Source organism: Chamaea fasciata, unplaced genomic scaffold (assembly GCF_029207755.1).
Source record: "Chamaea fasciata isolate MVZ Bird 193981 ecotype frontalis unplaced genomic scaffold, bChaFas1.0.hap1 SCAF_1, whole genome shotgun sequence".
Taxonomy (NCBI): Eukaryota; Metazoa; Chordata; class Aves; order Passeriformes; family Sylviidae; genus Chamaea; species Chamaea fasciata.
The window spans coordinates 126435818-126454136 of NW_027094086.1; the positions used below are offsets into that span (position 1 = coordinate 126435818).

At 36.5% G+C, this 18319-nt stretch overlaps 1 protein-coding gene across 5 annotated transcripts in view; it reads right to left on the reverse strand.

Annotated features, from left to right (window-relative positions):
- Positions 1-18319, reverse strand: part of PHF14 (PHD finger protein 14) — a 162168-nt gene that overhangs the window by 99912 nt on the left and 43937 nt on the right. For all 5 annotated transcript variants that reach the window (XM_066196765.1, XM_066196773.1, XM_066196748.1 and 2 more), the window contains 3 exons: positions 18200-18303; positions 16656-16787; positions 8195-8363 (listed from right to left, as the gene is read on the reverse strand). In XM_066196765.1, coding sequence (XP_066052862.1) covers positions 8195-8363; positions 16656-16787; positions 18200-18303 — 405 coding nt within the window. The remainder of the gene's footprint in view (positions 1-8194; positions 8364-16655; positions 16788-18199; positions 18304-18319) is intronic.

Sequence of the window (18319 nt, forward strand, 5' to 3'; positions counted from 1 at the left end):
TTGCCAGTTGGAAGAAAAAAAACTCAACACGATTGATCCAGAACTTGTAAACCAACCCAAACAGGAGAGGTGATCCCCAAAAGTCAGAAGTACATGATCCTCATGAGCTTTTTTCTGAAGTGATCTTAGAGGATAAAAGTGTATACTGTCACCTATTTAATTTCTTGTTTTTCACAAGAAGATATAGAGGAGTTAAAAAATGTCAACAATGCATGGAAAATAATAAGAAATACTGAAAGTAACTGTAGTCAGTGGCAAGAGTTCAAGTCCACATAAAGTGAACTAGCATGGTTTGGGATTTGATCTCCTGTGTCACAGTTTTTGAGAAGATCAATGGTGATTTCTGCATGGTAATTTCAAAATGCTCTTTGATAAAGAAAATATAAATGTAGGAGGGGTTAGACTACAATATTTAAGATACACCTGACTTACAAAACCATTGGTACTACAGTAATTTTTTCCTCTGCAGAATGTCTGTAGCAGCTGTTTCGTGTATGTTGTAATTTAAGGGGGAGAAACGTGAAGGACTTTAGATGCTTTGATTTTTGGAGATCTATAAGCTTCTTTATTTCTTGTCAGAAATAATGGCACGTATTGATTTATGTTTCGCTGACAGACCTGTGGCTACAGTGACTACTTGAAAAAGACACACAGTTGTCTTTTACACACACTAAAATGCAGCGAAGAGGATCAGTATAAGAGTGTACCCATGTTTTAATTCTGGATCCTATCTAAGTTCTTCAGACATTTTCATTTCTATCTCATGTCAAGTTGCAGCTGACACACTAACAGTAATGAAATGCTTCCACAGTTCTACCTTTTATCAAACTATGTTTCACAGATATGTATCAAACATATCAAAACCATTGAAACATCAACCCTCTCACTTAGGCAGCCTTTATCATGTACTGCTAAGGAAAATCTAAAGACAAAAAACAGAAATCAGTAAACATTAGAACAATACAAAATATTTCGAAACAAAGACGTAAATGCAGGAGAATTTAATTACTACAGAAGAGAGAATAACTCTGATATGAAAAACAAGCGGAACAAAACATTTTCACAAAAAGGAACTGGGGAAACTTTCACAATACCACTACACCAAAAAAGTGACTTAATGAAATCAGTGCTCTACCAATATCGTGCATAAAACCAACCACAAAAGCCTGTGAAAAAAGCCACACAAGTTGAACCTGCACAGATGTGTTCTCTATCCTGTTACACATTAACCATGAACATTTTGCCAAGACAGCAATTTTTAATTCATGACGTCATCCATTCCTTATGAAAAGTTTGAAATTACCAACTTCCTTTGCCAATGAAAATGTTATGATGAAACCAGCTGCAGAAAAAATTCCTTTTCGTTCCCTTTGCTTTGTTAAAAGGCAGAAGAAATGTTCAATTAATGGCATCACACAGACATAAAATAATTTGAAATAAAGGTAAGGACTGCCATGTAGACACCAGATGGCACACTCGTTCAGTACAGATCAAAGTGAGTATCTTACATGGCATATATCACTAGCATTCTACAACTATCTCTGAAATAATTACTAAATCTTCCAGAAAAATGACAGTAATAAAAAGGGAATTGTCAGACAAAAAAAAAAAAAAAAAAAAAAAAAAAAAAAAAAAAAAAAGGGCAGTAAATCAAATTATGATTATAAAAAGAAATAAGTCAACCATGAAGCTTAATTAAATAGAATTACAATTTTTATCTATATGTTTAGCTTCCATTGTCTTGAGAGCGTTTTTTTCCTAGAAAATCAAAAATTTTTCAACATTCCTGCTGTCAAGCAAAATTGTCACTGAGTCTATCAATTAACTAGTAACTACTGTTTCTCAGGCTTAAACAAGTAACAGAATTTGAGAAAGAATAGGATTGACTTGTATCCTTTTTAACACTAATTTCAGCCAAAGCACACATTTAGAGAACTGAAACCGAAGCAGGAAGACAAAGAAGCCAGAAAGGCTCAGTTTTCAGGTGTTGCTAGAACAAGTGATTCTTTGCTGGAAAACTCAACAGTACTTATTTGCAGAAGTGACAGATAGACCAAGTTACCTTTATTTACAGAGATACTGACACCACTGAATTATGTTCATTTCTCCATGCCTTTGCTGCATGGAAAACAAGTGATCTTTCATCTGCAGGTCTTTTTTTTCTTCTTGCTTTCTTAAAAATCAAACCAATCAACTAAAACAATCCCCAAACTCCAAACAAAAAAACACAAAACCACCCAAAACAAAAAACAAAACAAAAAAACCACAACAAAAAAACAAAACAAACAAACAAAAAACTCACACACAAAAAAGTAATACTCTGATACACTACATTTGCTCCAAGCATTGTGGAAGAGCTAAATCTTACTTCACTCCATTCTGAATTTGATCCGAAGCCAAAAGAGACTCCTATATTATCATGTATCCATGCACTTCACAAGCTAAAATAATTAGTTTATACATTTATGACATTATGTCATAGACTCAGTTAAGCCTTTCTATCAATTGATGAAAAAAACAATAATTATTTTACAATAATATATAATGAAAACTTTAAGTTTCCGAAAGTTGACTGACTACTGAACCTTTTTTCTAGAGCATTTATGTTCAGTTGACAGCAATTAATCTTTAAATTCTGTATGTCAAAACCATAATTAACACAGACTTTCACTATTAAACCAAAAAAAATTACTGTGTGTTCCTCTGGATTATATACAATGCATATGTATATGATTATATACAGAAAAAAGATTTTCAGGTTTCAAATAGCAAAAAAATAAGTTTGGTATCAGAGCATCATAGTACTTCATTTACAGGGAACAATGAAGTTCCCAAAACTTCACCTTTATAACACTGGGTAGATAGCTGCTTCTCAATAAAAAGAAATAAATGGAATTTCCACTAAAACAAGCCACACAAAAAACCTCTCTAATATACCCATTAAGAGTACCAGGATCTGACAGCATTTATTGGAAGATGGAAGATATTCAACAACACAAACACTACTTAACCTCCAAGGACACACCAGCATCCCTTCCACTCTTAGAGCACATAGCTAGCCCCAGCAGCACAAAACTGCTTTAGAAGATGCTCTATGTATGTGACATACAAGAACTGCGTTACACTTTCAGACAACAGCATATATAGTAGGCAAAACACAGTTCATGGTCATTTTTTCAAAAGGACAGAAGGAAAACCCTTGTTCTGCAAAAAAAAGACACCAGACTAACAAAACTATTTTAGCAATGACGTTTGATAAAAAATAAACTGTGCATTGTTTTTTATTCTAGGATATCAAATGAAGTTGACAGATTTTTAAAAGCTGTGTTTTTGTAAAATGGATAACCTCAAACAGACTCTAAAAATCTGAACATACATGACTGAGCAGAGTAAACCCCTTAATCTCTCAATTTACTGCTGAGAAAAGGTATTTGCATCTCTTTAAAGTATTTTCCAAAGAAACAATCAATTCTATAATCTTAATAAAAAAAAGGTGAAAGAAATGGTACAGTTTAGAAAAGTAAATGTTAAAAAACATATTCAGATTTATAAAAAATAAGGAAGGTGTCTATAGATATCTGGTTTATGCAATTAGCTATTGATTTCTATTAGCTCTTTGCTAATCATTAGCTATTAATTTCTATGAAATTAACCAGCAACAGAAATAATGATTTGTGATACTTACAGAAGTGTGAAATTGGAATTATAAAGATAACAGATTTTAAATAAACCTAGTTTAAAAAGCTATGCACTGAAATGCAAAAAATCTTTAAAAGGTCACTACATATGCCTTGAAATGTAGAAAGCATAAACAATTCATTAAATTCTGCCTGCAAATGCAGCCATTATACAACAGAATTAAGTATAAAGACCTAATGTCTTGTTTATTTACACTCATTTGTCATTTGTATAGACTCTGGCCCAGAGTAAAAGTATGGTATGTTTAAATTTACCCTTGTATATTCACTTTCATGGTCTTAGAAAGTTCAAAATCAGAAAGGTCTTCTAGCAAACTTAAGTTACATTTTAATGTACAATATGATAGTTGCTGTCTCCAAAACAATGGAGTGCAAATGGCTGGACTTTCTCTCTGTCTTCCCATTTCTTTGAAACAGCTGCTCTACAATGCAAAAATTACATCTGCCCACTACAGGATGAGGATGGTCACCTAACAGGAACACAGACAACACAGAGATGTTAAATGCTTTCTTTGCCTCTGTCTTCAACAGCAATGACAGGCTAAGGGGGACCCAGTGCCCTGACCTGGAAGACCATGGTTGTGAGAATGATAAATTCCCAGTTAACCCTGAATTTGTGTGGGATTTACTGCTCCAGCAGGATCCCTGTAAGTCTATGAGGCGTGATGGGATTCATCCGAGAATACTCAACTGTCTAATGTCATTATAAAACCTCTTTTGATGATTTTTGAGTGGTCTTGGGAATCCAAGAGGTCCCAGTTGACTGGAAGCTAGCAAATGTTGTCCCAGTATTTAAGAAGGGCAAGGAGGACCCCGGAAACTACAGGCCTGTCAGTCCCACTTCAGTGACAGGTAAAATTATGAAGACTATTCTGGGAGATAATGAAAAACTCTTGAAGGACAACAATGTCATCAGAAAGAGCCATTATAGCTTCCTGACAGGAAAGTCCACCTTGTCAAACTTGATTTCCTTAGGTTAAAGTGAATGGGGTGATACCAGACTGGCAATCTGTCACTGCAGAACTCTATATTAGGACCAACTCTTCTCAGCATCTTCATAAAAAACTTGGACACAGGACTTGAAAATATACTAAGTAGGTTTGCCAATGATATTAAATTGGGAGGAGCTGCTGACTCCCTCAAAGGCAGAGACCCTGCACGGGGCCGGGCAATTGCCAAGCGTATCAACAGTGACAGACCGGGGAATGAGAGGCTGGAAAGCAGTGCCACAGAAAGGCACCCCGGGGGTCCTGGTCGATGGAAAGTTGAACACCAGTCAGTCAGCAGTGTCCTGGCAGCCAGGAGGGCGAACCATGTCCTGGAGGGCATAAGGCACAGCACTGACAGCCAGACAAGGGAGGGGATTGTCCCGCTCTGCTCTGCACTGGGGTGACCTAACTGCAAGTGCTGTGTGCACTTTTGGGCACTGCAATATAAAAAAAGATATAAAGCTAATAAAACTATCAGAAAGAGTTCAAAGGAGGACTACAAAGATGGCAAAATGCCTGGAAGGGGAAGACATGCAAGGAGTGTCTTGCTCACCCTGGAGAAGAAGAGACTGAGAGAAGACCTCATTGCAGTCTCCAGCTTCCTCACATGGGGAAGGTGAGGGACAGACACTGATCTCTCTGGTGACCGGTGACAAGATCCGAGGGAATGGCCTGAAGTTGGGTCAGGGGAGGTTTAGGTTGGATATTAGGAAAAAGTTCTTTACTCAGAGGGTGTTTGGGCTCTGGTGCAGGCTCCCCAGAGAAGTGGTCATGGCGCCAAGCCTGACAGAGTTCAAGAAGTTTTTGGACAATGTTCTCAGGCACATGGTGTGGTTCTTAGAGCTGACGTGTGCAGGGCCAGGAGTTGGACTTCAGTGATGCTTGTGGGCCTCTTCCAACTCACAACATTCTGTGAATCTATGACTCTATATAAATTTACTGTGAAATATTTGAAAGCAAAGAGTTAGAAATATTACAGAGCACTCACAGGGTTCTTTAAAAAGCTTGTATAGCGTTACAAGTTTATATACTGTCCTGGCACACAATTAATGCAGAGAACTGTACAAGGGAAAAGCACTGTCCTGACTCTGAATAACCTGCTTCAGTCTTAGTTCTCTCACACTCTCAAATTACAGAAGGAAATTGTGTCTCCAAAGTCATGCAAAAGCTGTGAACACTAGTGTGCTCCAATTGTCACAGGTCTCTGGGCAAATGGTCTGGTTTTGGCTGGGACAGAGTTAATTTTTTTATTAGTAGCTAGTATAGTGCTGTGCTTTTTGGATTTAGTATGAGAATCACAGAATAATCTGAGTTGGAAGAGATCCATGAGAATCATCGAAGCCAGCTGCTAAGTGAATGGAATTCATACAGGGATCAAATCCACAACCTTGGCATTATCAGCACCATGCTCTGACCAGCTGAGCTAACCTGGCCTCAGTAATGCTGATAACACACAGATATTTTGGCTGTTGCAAAGTTATGCACACCTCAAATCAAGACCTTTTCAGTGTCTCTTGCTCTGCCAGGGAGGAGCTGCACAAAAAGCTCGAGGGCGCCACAGCCATGACAGCCTGACTGAACTGCAGGATATTCTACACCACAGAACATTATGCTCGGTATATAAACTGTGGGATTTACCCAGAACAGGGCCAATCAGTGTAGGGGACAACAGTCAGTGGTCAATGCTTCTCTTCTGCAGAGAAGTCCTGCTCACAGGGCAGCAAAGATGTTATCTTGCAAATCTCTATGTTTTACAAAAGCAGAGAACTGGAGAGAACTGAAAGAGAGACTGAAAATTCAGGCAGAGGAACAAAATCTTTCTTAGACTGGTAGCAGTAAATTTCCACAGTGCAACACCATACAGTGACAACACAGTATGCCACTGCAAGTCAATTAATCTCTGTTTTACATACTTCAACGTGTGTAGATATATTATGTAACACATGAAGCACCCAATCACTAATGTAGCACCAGTTTAGCACATCACAGCATCACAGCATGAGAAGAACACTTCACAGAAATCAGACTTCTCTCCATTTTGCACAGAAGAGCCTTGGCAGTTACTACATGGGCTTTAGAAGAAACTAATCTTGTATTCCTACGGATTTCTGAACAATGCCTTATGTTACTCCCTTTTTTATTACAACTACAAATGTCTTTCCTGCAATAATTTTAGTTCTCTTTAGTCCCAGAATCATGATTCGCCACACCCTGTAGGAGAGCTACACTAGGTATAAAAAGAGAGAAGAGAAAGGAAGAAGAAAAATGGGAGATGAGATACAAAGGGTTCAGTGAGCAGAACCAGGTAAGTCTTCTTTCTGTGTGAACAACAGCATAACAACAGAAGTTCAACCTACCCAGGCAGCTGTAAGATTCTATGAGCTCTCATGCATAAGGAGAAAGGGTACTTTACCTCAATGAGGAAAAGAAAGAAGTTCCTCAAAATTTAATTTTGGATTATTGATACTCCTAAAAGTTTGAGCTAAGTTAATCAGATTGGCTTGAGTCATTCTTAAAGTTCTGAGTCACAGACTGGGAAAGGGAAGCCATTAGGTAAATCAAATCTGTGGCCCAAAATTAAAACAAACATTTAAGACAGGGTCAGGAGAATATTTGCTTAATCCTATCAGTGTACATTAGGAGCGGTATCTGCTAGTATAATAATAAAATGTCTTGAAAGCTTTGTGAAGAAAATAAAGTTGTGCTGCATGAGAGATGTAATATGAGTGAGAGGTTGTAATATTTCCTGATATTTAGAAATATAATGGAAGATGAACCACTTATGTCTGAAGGGATATGGGAACATCACTCATCCCATAACCTGGACCTAAATGCCCTTCGATATTTTTATGTCCTTTTTATAAGTGGCAAGACACATCACTCATGAAAAGCCTTGTTTTTTTAATAAGCAGGATGGCAAAATTTAAGGAAAAGTGCACCGTGATTAATAAAAAATCACTAATATGCTAAATATTTCATCAGTACAGGAAGCCAGAGGTTTTGCTTGGATTCTCAAAATTCTATCCACCAAGAAAGTTTAAGAAAACACACACTGACAGGTAAGACTAGGAAGCCAAATAAACTGAAATAATAGGGTCTTGTGATGGTCGCAAGATGTGCAGTCAGCAGGTTGGTTGTAGGTAAGGAAATGACTCTACTTGGAAATGACTCTACAGCTATAATTCAATATGTTTAAATCTACCCTAGTAAATGTCCTTACTACTACAGTGAAGAAGAGCTGTTAAGGCTAAGTTTAAATGCAAACTGAATTTTTCCTTAAGGTTGTACAGCTCTTCCGTTAAGTACCATGTTTCCCAGCTTTCTATTCTAGCAAAACAATATTTACCACAACTAATAAAGCAGTAAAAGGACAAAATGGAATACATAACAAAACCAGAACATCATCCTAACTGAAATCTCTCGATTCAAAATATCCACAATGCAGGTCATCTGAAACAATATTATTATGATTATGAGCCTCAACACATCAACTCCACCATCATTTACCGTGTTTCTGATTGGAATTTTCTTCGGTTCTGTTGGCACATCCTGAGGAACAAATTTCACTGGCTCCTTAATTTGCCTCCTTGATCTTTTGGTCCCATCTGGTAAGGTTTCCATGGCGATATCAGCCTCCATATCACTGCTACCTGCCTGGTCACACTCTGAGCACTGCCTGCAAAGCAGAAGATTTTCTTTTTAAGACTGCAGTCACAAGAGCAGAAAAAGAAACATACTGAAGTGTTTGTGTATAAGATAAATTCAAAAGTCAGGAAATCAAATGGACATCTAAAAAATACATTTTAAGCAATCAAGCAAAACACAAGTAAGATGTTCTTGTTTACCTGAGAGTACTTAACTTTGAAAACCACGATCCTGAAAGTAGGAATTAATCTTCAAGAAAAATGCCCCCTATTTCATCATTTTCATGCTACCACATCTTCATTTTTAAAGCTGCCCCCTGATCTCTAACCTACTAATTACTGTAGCTGCTGCTGCAGTTTAATTATATAATTATACAGTGGTATGGATTGGAAAAGATCTTAAAGATCATCTAGTTCCCACCCCCCTGCTATGGGCAGGGGCACCCTCCACTAGACCAGATTGTTAATCTTTATAATGACATGCTGCTGAATTCATTCCAGTGAGAACACATTTTAGTAGCAGGGATTTGGAGGACATGTTTGTTATGAAAATAAATTTTAATATGTATTTCCTAAGGGAGTGGGTTTTAAAACTGAGAAAAACAGTTAAAAGAAAATTACAAATACAGACGCTAGAGACATATATTAACAAACTATATCGAAAAAATAATGCCTAATGAGTTTCTGAAAAAGTACAAAGTCACTATAAGAACTTCAAAAATTAAAGCGATGCTAAAGTAATGCTATTAACAAGCTCCATAACAGAATTAACAAGATAGGAATTCAACAGGGTTTGTTTTTATTTGCAGAAAATCATCTTACGCAAAGTCATAAATGTGGATGTTCACTAAAAGTCTGTTAATAAAAACATAAAAATTATACTTACTGAAGAGCCAGTTTTAATTACTTCTCACACTACACTTCCAACTCAAAAAACTGCAAATCCATTCACATTAAGTCCAATTCACCACTGTTCTCCTATTGAACTTTTTTTTTTAGTAATACCAACCAAAAAAAAAATCAACATAATCTGCTATTAACTGGAATTAACAGGGATAAACACAATCTAAATGAAAGAGCAAATTTGCTTTGGAAGAAGACAAAGCAAAAATCCCATGCATTTAATTATTTAAAGTTAAATTTTAATACAAATTTGCAATGAGAAGGCATATCCATCCTGTATAAACAAAAGCAAAGTCAGATACATGTTGTGTTTGAGCCTATTTGTTCCAATTTACACATTCAACAGGAATAGTTCTAGTTCTTCTCCTGTGAACTTCAGTGAGGGCTAACACAGTATCAAGTCCACCAGTTTTCCAGGTTTTCTAATTCTTTCAAAGTAATGCAAGCAGTATAATCTCAGATCTCTCCTAGCTATACCAAAAGGCACCAGGAGTAATCATGGTTTGCAAACACAGACCGGTGGCTACCAAGTCAGAATAGAGGGAATCTAGTCATGGATTGGGTAGCAGATCAGTGTAATCCTGACTAACTTAAGACCTTTCTCCTTTAACTTTTCCATATGTAAATTTTAGATAATTGTGGCTACATTATAATGTTACAAAGATTCATCACCTCGTATCTCAAAAGCACTTCAGAGCAGGGTAAATAGGACACATAAAAGTACTTAAAATATTTGCTGGTCTAGAAAAGCAGAAGAACAGGGTAGATTGCAGGAAAGATAACAGTTTCTCCCCTCTCTTATGTAAGTATGGAGTCTTTATAAATAGCCAAAGCACAAGAGAGTCAGTTAAATACTTTTCGAACAGTTTTGGGCCAGCATACAAGAGCACAGTCCTGTGTTCTTTGTCTTGGCTACCGAGAAAAGGGGGATGGAGTTTACAGCACTGCTTAATTCCCTACCACGCACATCATCACCAGGGTTGTGGGCTCGGCAGGAAGAGCCGAGTGCCAGAAAGTGAAAATTTGCCATCCTGCTTGGATCTCTCTGGAGAGAAGGTGCTGGGACGAGTCAGCCCCAGCCCCTGCCTGCCATTGCTGGTCCCTTTCTCCATTCCAAACCCCCACCTGAGCTGGTGCAGCTGAAGCAGCCCCAGCCAGTGCTGGTGGTGCGGTGCCAGCGCTGGCTGCACGGGCCTGACTGGAGCTGGGCAAACGCTGCCAAACACAGCCGAGTGCTGCGGTCAGCGAAAACAGCGGGAAGCACAAGGCCAGCGATCTGGCTTCTGAGTTTCAGCCTAGCTCTTTGCTGGTCTCTTTACACTGGGGCAGGGGGATGCTAAGCCACAAGAGCTCTTCTCAGCTTAAAGCCTTTGTCCAGTAGCACTTTTTGGAAACATTTTTGTTTGCTTCCAGAGGTGAATACCCTTTTGTGGGTAAAACACTCTCTCTCGTATACCTTTTGCTATGAATACTGCTGTGGTTATTGTGATTTTAGTAAATCCCTCCCTATTGCTCCTCCATTATCAGAAGGGGTGGGTGAAAAGGGAGTAGCTTTACTTCTCTGTGCTTGATAAAATGAGCATGGTCCTCTTTACAAACCTCAGTTTGTTACACACACAGTACCTGTTAACACCTCTACACAGTACTTGTTAACACCGCTAGGTCTTAAGACAATAGAATATAGAAAAATATAAGGTACAACAGCTTTCACTATGCTACTTTTTACAGTTATATGTTTACATAAATTTGTGTGAATATACACACACAAATATGTATTCACATGTGCTTCAGTGAATAAAGGCACACAGACCAAACTACTATTACTTTAAGATCTGATGGAGAAAGGCACTCCAGTGATGAGAGAGAGAGAAACTTAAAGTAATAATATTCCCTCAATATTTTGCATGCCTGCTTAGCTATAAGTTACTTTGAGTTCTTTATTTTTATAAGATGCATTGTTCTTAAAGCTGTCCAATCCAAAGCTTTAAGGTGAATTTCTATTTAGTAAGCATCAGAGAGCACAGCCCTCAGCAACACTGCAGCATCAGTCATGTCATTAATTTATGCACTGGAAAGCACATATGAAAGTAATTACTATGATCTGCTTATGCAGATGTAAGCAATATCTATGAAAATGTTCAAAAATTTTATGAGTAGTTCTTACAAAGCATTTATTTTCCCCATTATTATAGTAAAAATCTGTGCTTTGTATAAATTATGGAAAAAGCATCCATAACTTAAGAACTGCACTAAAAATGACACTTTCAGAAGAAAAACAAATAGTCAGAGTTTTACAACAATATTTGGAGTTGGGAATCCAGTTTCTTGCATCTACCACCCTGCATGTATGATTTAAATAATTCCTGTTCTTTATCTCTCTGTTATTACAATGGAAAGACACCATTTTTCTGCTACATATGTTCAGACAGTCCTACAGAAAATATCCATACAGATCACCAAAGTCCTGAAGTTTCATTATTATGCTATTTAAATATATATATGCTCTGAAACAGGCTGTGAAAGTGTGAAATCAAAATTACAAAAAGCCTAGATCTAGAAAAGAAAAGCAAAATCATACTATGATGGAGGTGAGGGTATTGTTCAAATCACATTACAAAACTCCAAAAATATATCAAAGGTCAAGGGGGAAAGGAGTTATAAACATGAACTTACAAGCAACCTCTTGATTTACCAGAACAGGCTCTACTATCATAGTCAACCATGTCCCATCATCCCTATTACAAAACAGACAAGCTTCAACTACAAAGCAGTTTGGCTCCCACAGAACCACAGAAAAGCTATTACAGACACACACTCCTCTGACTTGGAAACAATCTCTTTTCAGCTCTTCTTATAGTTTATTTCAACACGGTCCTTGAATTTGAAGTACTTTTTCCCATTCTGCTGTTTAATCCCAACACAGCCATAGAAAACAGCCATATGACTTCTTTTTGGCTATGCCAAAGTCATGCTCACTTAATTTCAGCTCTGGAAGGACAAGCAGTGAACATAGAACCTGTCACAGCAGGTCACCTTTAGAACTACTGCAATAATCTTCAACTCCCTCTAAATTAACAAGCATTGCTCTGCAGCATAAGCAAAATAACAGGAGAAATGGTGCCAAATATTCAACTTTCAGTACACAGCTTCTGTTTTGCTTTTAGTCTAGACTTCCCTAATCTAGACCCACAGAGAAAATCAGTAGCAGGCAATCATATGCCTACTTCTAAAATGTGCCTACTGCTAAAATTACTGGAAGTTTTTGTTCCATCAAGAAATCTCACAACTGATTTGAAATCTCTTAATCATACAGAAAGTCTTTGATTAAGCACTAACAACCTACAGAAGAAAAAAAGAAATTGTGTGATTTTGTTTGTGTTCTCAATCTAACTTGGTACAACAATGAGAGAGAACTTCCCACATCACAAGATGCATCTTGTCAACTCAGTAGCAGTGAGTTCGGAAAGAGTGATTTCAAATTGCTTAGCAAATACCACTACAGTGCTCCCGGAAAACAGTTCCATCCTCAGTGTTTAAAAAGGAAAACAAGAGGGGCTTGTTTTCATAAGGAAGACACAGGTCTCACAGACACGCTCTCTATGTTTTTGTCACCTCTCACAACGTTTACAAAGAATTAAGCCACTGTGAACTCGAGACACATGGACAACGGCTTCAAGATGACACCCGTGCTCTCTAAATCACACATGCAAATGATGTACTGGAGGTGGAAAAAAAACAGGGTTGCTTTTATTCTGGAGAGAAAAGACAGTATATATGAACCTAATACAGTTGTCAAAAAGCTTCAAAGAGCTTACCTTACAGAGTGTAAAGTTACAGAGTTTAAAAAAGAAAAGAAAATTTGCCATTCATAACAACCCAAACATCCTTCAATTAGGGTAAGTGACAAAGACATAAAAATGTATATGTCATATTCCACTCATGTTTATGTAAGTTAATAATTTTATATCATTATCCAGTGACTCGGGATGAAAAAACATTTGAAGATGTGCTGGATCAGTATTGAATTAATGAGGTCAGGAATATGAATGAATGTTCAGATACTGCGTAAGTGTTTATGGAACTACTGGTCAGGAACTCTACAGCTCATTCTGTCCTGTGGCAAATACCCCCCAGAGCAGTCACCACTAAAATACCTTGGCCTTTTAGAGCAAAAACAAAACCAACCAAGCCTAATGCAACCACTAGTCCTTGTTTTGTCCATCTCAGTCCCCAGTATTTCATATGCTACCAGAAGTTATTGTTTTTCAGCAATCTCATTCCAATAGAAGAAGCTAATCCTTGTTGGTAGCTGCCAAGTATTTTGTTAATGAAAATGTCAATATTTTACAATTGTATTTTGATCCATTATATTGTCTGCCAACACTTGTGCATTGCCTGAGTACCAGTTCAGATCATTCTCTACCAGGAAAATACATCCAGAATGGCCAAGAGCACAAAAGCACACAAGTTGTCAGCAAGAATGATAAGACTTAGTATTACAGTAACATGTTAATCAAAATAATATTCAATTGTTTAATCAATAGGATTTCTAAGAAACAGAAAATTGCAAATTTTTAAATGAAAACAAACCACAGCATTTCACTGTATGGTTAAAACTTCAGCTCTAGGAGTTGGACTCGATTCTTCAAACTCAGGATATTCTATGATTCTACTTTGAAAGCACAGCATCAAAGCAGACATAAATTAATGCTTTAATGTATTATTGCATAAAATAGCTCCTATGCTCTTCATCGCAAATCCATCTGAAATGAGGACAGGCTTTGAACTTACTATGGTACAAACTGATGTGTAAGATGTTATTACTGTTACCTTGAAGAAAAATGTCAGGCCTCCAAACAGGGAAAATTCTTTGTGTTAAGTGTTTTAAATCAGTTAAAATAGCAAGCTGTGAAACACTGGTGCTCACCAGGTCTAAATTCCTACTACGATTTCACTAAGACAAAAACTGTTGACTCATTTTAAATGGTAGAAACACTGAGAAAACGAAATATAATTTATGCTTTCTTCAACAAATTAGCTTTTAAATACATAATATATTTAATTTTTTTTCTCCTACTATTAATATATAATGCTGGATTTAATTTAACAATTTCAAACCTATTTTTGGTAAACTGCAATTTAAACTATTAAATGCTGACCATGAAATGGACAAAAAGTATAACTACAAATTAGACTATGTAGCATCACACACAAAACCTGAATCATCTGGCATACTCAAACACAATATAAAAGATGAAGTTTATGGAATAACTTCATGTTAAAGTACTCATTGTTTAAAAAAACATATATTGGTAAAGTACATGACTGTAACCATAAAAACTTTTGCAAGGGCTCAAGTTAGCTATTTGGAGTAAATTATTAGCAGTGATAATGGAACAAAAAGAAAAAAAATTAGAAAATTATTTTTAATTGTTTTTTGATTACTATTTTAAAAAAGAACTAAAGTCAATGTTTTTAACCACTCTTAAATAAAGTCTTTCAATCTGCCTAGTGTTTCAAGGAATTTCCCACTATACCGATTTTCTTACATTTTTGTGCTATGTACCTATTACATCCTATACAAATATCCTATTACATCTTGTACAAGCCTAGTGTTTCAAGGAATTTCCTATTATACCAATTTTCTTTTATTTTTCTGCTATGTTCCTATAACATCCTATACAAATATCTGAAAAGTACATGGCCCCCATCTGAAAAAAATGCACTTTTCTTCATATCTTAATCAAAAGATAAAAATTGTATTCAAAACAGCAGGGGAGGAAAAACCTGCTGAACTCAAACTTGGATTAAGGGTCTGTTCTATATGCTCTCTACTGATCCTGAAAAGAATACATAAAGGAATGTTCAATGATGAAAAGAATGCAATCGATGCAGCTCAATTTGTCTGCTATCATCTCACACTCCAGAATATGCCTGAGCTAATTAGAAGTAAAAGCCAAGTTTGTGATCTAAGACATAACTGAAGCATGAAATTCACAACAAAGCTAAGTTATAGCTTTGAAATGAAAGAGCTTTACTACCTAACCTGACCTATCCTGCCTTTAACACCTACTGAGAATTAGTCTTACATCTTTTGGACTGATAGCTTTTAGTGAGCCTTTTCAACTTTGTTAAAAAGCAGAACAAAAATCAAATCTCCTGTGTAAATGAAGAAACTATCTAAAAATATATATATTAAAAAAAAAAAAAAAAAAAAAAGCTTCCATGTAAAATGACTACTTGGCAAATTTGACCAAACAGATCAAAAGTCTAACAACACACTACATCAAATAATTAAAGGAAAATAAGGTTCAGGAAAGTATTAATGATGGTGAAAACCTTTTTGAGATTTTCACCTTTTAACTGAAATCTCTATTAATTTGCTAAGCAAATTTACTGAGGTAAATCCAGGTTTTGTCACATTAAAGATATAAGAAAGAGAGGCTTCCCATTTCATGTGCTGGCCATCTTGTTCTGCACACAACCTTCAAAACTAACCAAAAAGATGGCTGCAGTAAATGTTTTACGCAAGTTCTTTAATAAAAAATTAAGATACATATGAAGAAAACAGAAACTAGTATTTTTCTGTTAAAATAGTTTTACTGTATTTTTAGAAGCAACTCTTACATTATTCTGATTTGGTACCTTAACATTCAGACAAGGTGATGAATGACTCCTCGAGATGCTAGACTCTTCTTGCCAGCTCCAAACTGTTTCTGAGTTCGTTCTAACACATTTCCAAGCAGTTTAAACATGCAGATTGCTAACACCACAGAGCAGAGCAAGCTATAATTTTATGAGAGTTTGGAAATCAGAATCTCTGCCACCTTATCATTTCTCCATTGTACAACTTAGGTTTTGTTTTACTCCACAAGCATGAAAGAACTTTAATTTGTGGAAATGTAACTGCAATAAGTACAGTTACGAACATTCTTCTGCCAATATACATTTGAGTCATAAGACAGCAGTAAACCCAACACTTCCCATATTGCAATAAACAGAGCTACTACTTGCAAGTTTATTTAAAAATATTACAAGTATTTGCCTGAAGATCCGAACAGAGTCGCTTATCTGAGTCCTAACATAAACAGAAAACCAAGTCTTTCATTTCCCAAAAGTATTAGCCTGTAATTTCCTGCTGCTATTATACTGCAGCAATAACAACCACAGATGATTTCAAAACCCAAGAAAATTACAGCTATAACCTATTTTTACACAGTGGCTAATAAAGAGAAAATCTTTACAACTTCTTTTTTTTTTTAACCTTGAAACATCACTGCTAATAACCAGAAAATAAAAAAACCTGTTCAAACTGCATTAAAGCAATGTCTTATCCACTCAGAATTTGCAAGTCTGTTCACATTCCCATCCTACTTTCAGTACAGAGACAGCACAGGACAACCCATTAACTGTGTTCTTACCAGTAACTGTTCTTGGTTTTCCTTGGCATTCTTGTAAGAGGTGGATCCAGGCAACCAAGATGATAATGGAGTTTACAAGTGTCACACAGTAGCAGCAGGTGTTGATCATGGTTCTTCTTGCAAATTCCACAACTTTTCATATACATAGCAGAAAAGCATTTTAATTACAGACTCATAAAGAATAAATGATACACCCCAGCACATCCCCAGTTTCAATACAAACGTGGCAACTTCAATTTGAATGTACCATTTAAGTGCATAATTACTTTTTGAAGTAATTATGGAGTAATTTTGGAGGTTTTTTTTTAAGGTGCTTTTACCAAGGTACAGTAAAAGTGTAAAAGGCTCCCAGCAAAAAAATGGCTTCCAATTAAATTTCTTAGGACTTCTAGTAATCTAACAAGTCAGTAATCACTCAATACTTCAACAAAATATACCAGTGGCAAGTGGAAAAAAAAATACAACAAACACTTAAACAGAAAATTAAGCTGCTAATACCAATCTTAATAATCAATCACACGCTTATGCAGCGATATGCACCTTAAAATAGGTGTGTGCTGCTGCTGTGCTGGACAATGTAACTCATTAGAAATTACACATCCTTTTTATTATTATTTTAGTGGAATTGAGATTTTAGTTATTTTGAAAAGACAGGTGTTCACTGACTGCAGTATAACATGGGAGGAACTGAGTGCATTTGAATGAAACAGAATTGGTGAAGCATGACTCCAATCATTTGTGTACATCGAATCCTCAGCCCACTGCCACGTTTCCAAGATTTCTACCACTTGCAGCACTAAAGTTAACTTTTGCTTGTGTAAATCATCCTCTTCCCTTAGCCTTCTAGCTGGGCAAGACACTACTTGCTGTGGCTGGATGCTGCTCGCTAGATGAGCAACAGAACATGTCACTCCTCAGCAGTGGTGACAAAAGATCCTAGATGACACACATGTACTTTGCACAGTCACAGTCTGGGATCCTAGTCTGTGTCCCACTACTACGCTTAATAAAAACCCAGTCAGTAGCTTCACTGCTTATGGAAGAGGGGAAAAGGTGGAACTATGACAGACTAAGTGAATACATTTCACAGCCTTGGGAATTATTACAAATAGAAGTAGGGAAATTTAGCAGGAGCAGAAAGCGAGAATTCTTATATGACAAGTGTCTCGTGCATCCAGGAATCATGACTGAACAGCATCATCACTGTTCTTAAAATCATCCGCTCAGATGACTGCATTCAAAGAACAAAGTGACTAGTTAATTTTTACATCAAAAAAACAAAGGACCCTTCTACTTCAGATGCAAGGAGTTAGCTTTGTCCCGAAAGCACTGCTGTCAAATTAGCAAAAACACCCAATCTTTACTCATGTGGTAGGGTGAAGAACTGATCACTATTCAACCTAGCCTTCAAAAGTAAGTAAAACATATAGACAACTTTAAAGCATTTTTTTAAATTAAAAACTGAAACTATTTTCTCAGAACACTTTACTCAAAATATAAATTACTAGATACTGTATCTATTCGGTCAGAATTTAATTACTTGCCTATAAAGTACTGCCGGAAGTGTAGATGCCTTTTGTGCTCCTCCTTCCTTTTTACTTGGTTTCCTTTCCTTAGGAGCCCGTAAAATTGCTGGTATGTTCAATTTCTGTTGGATTTGAAGA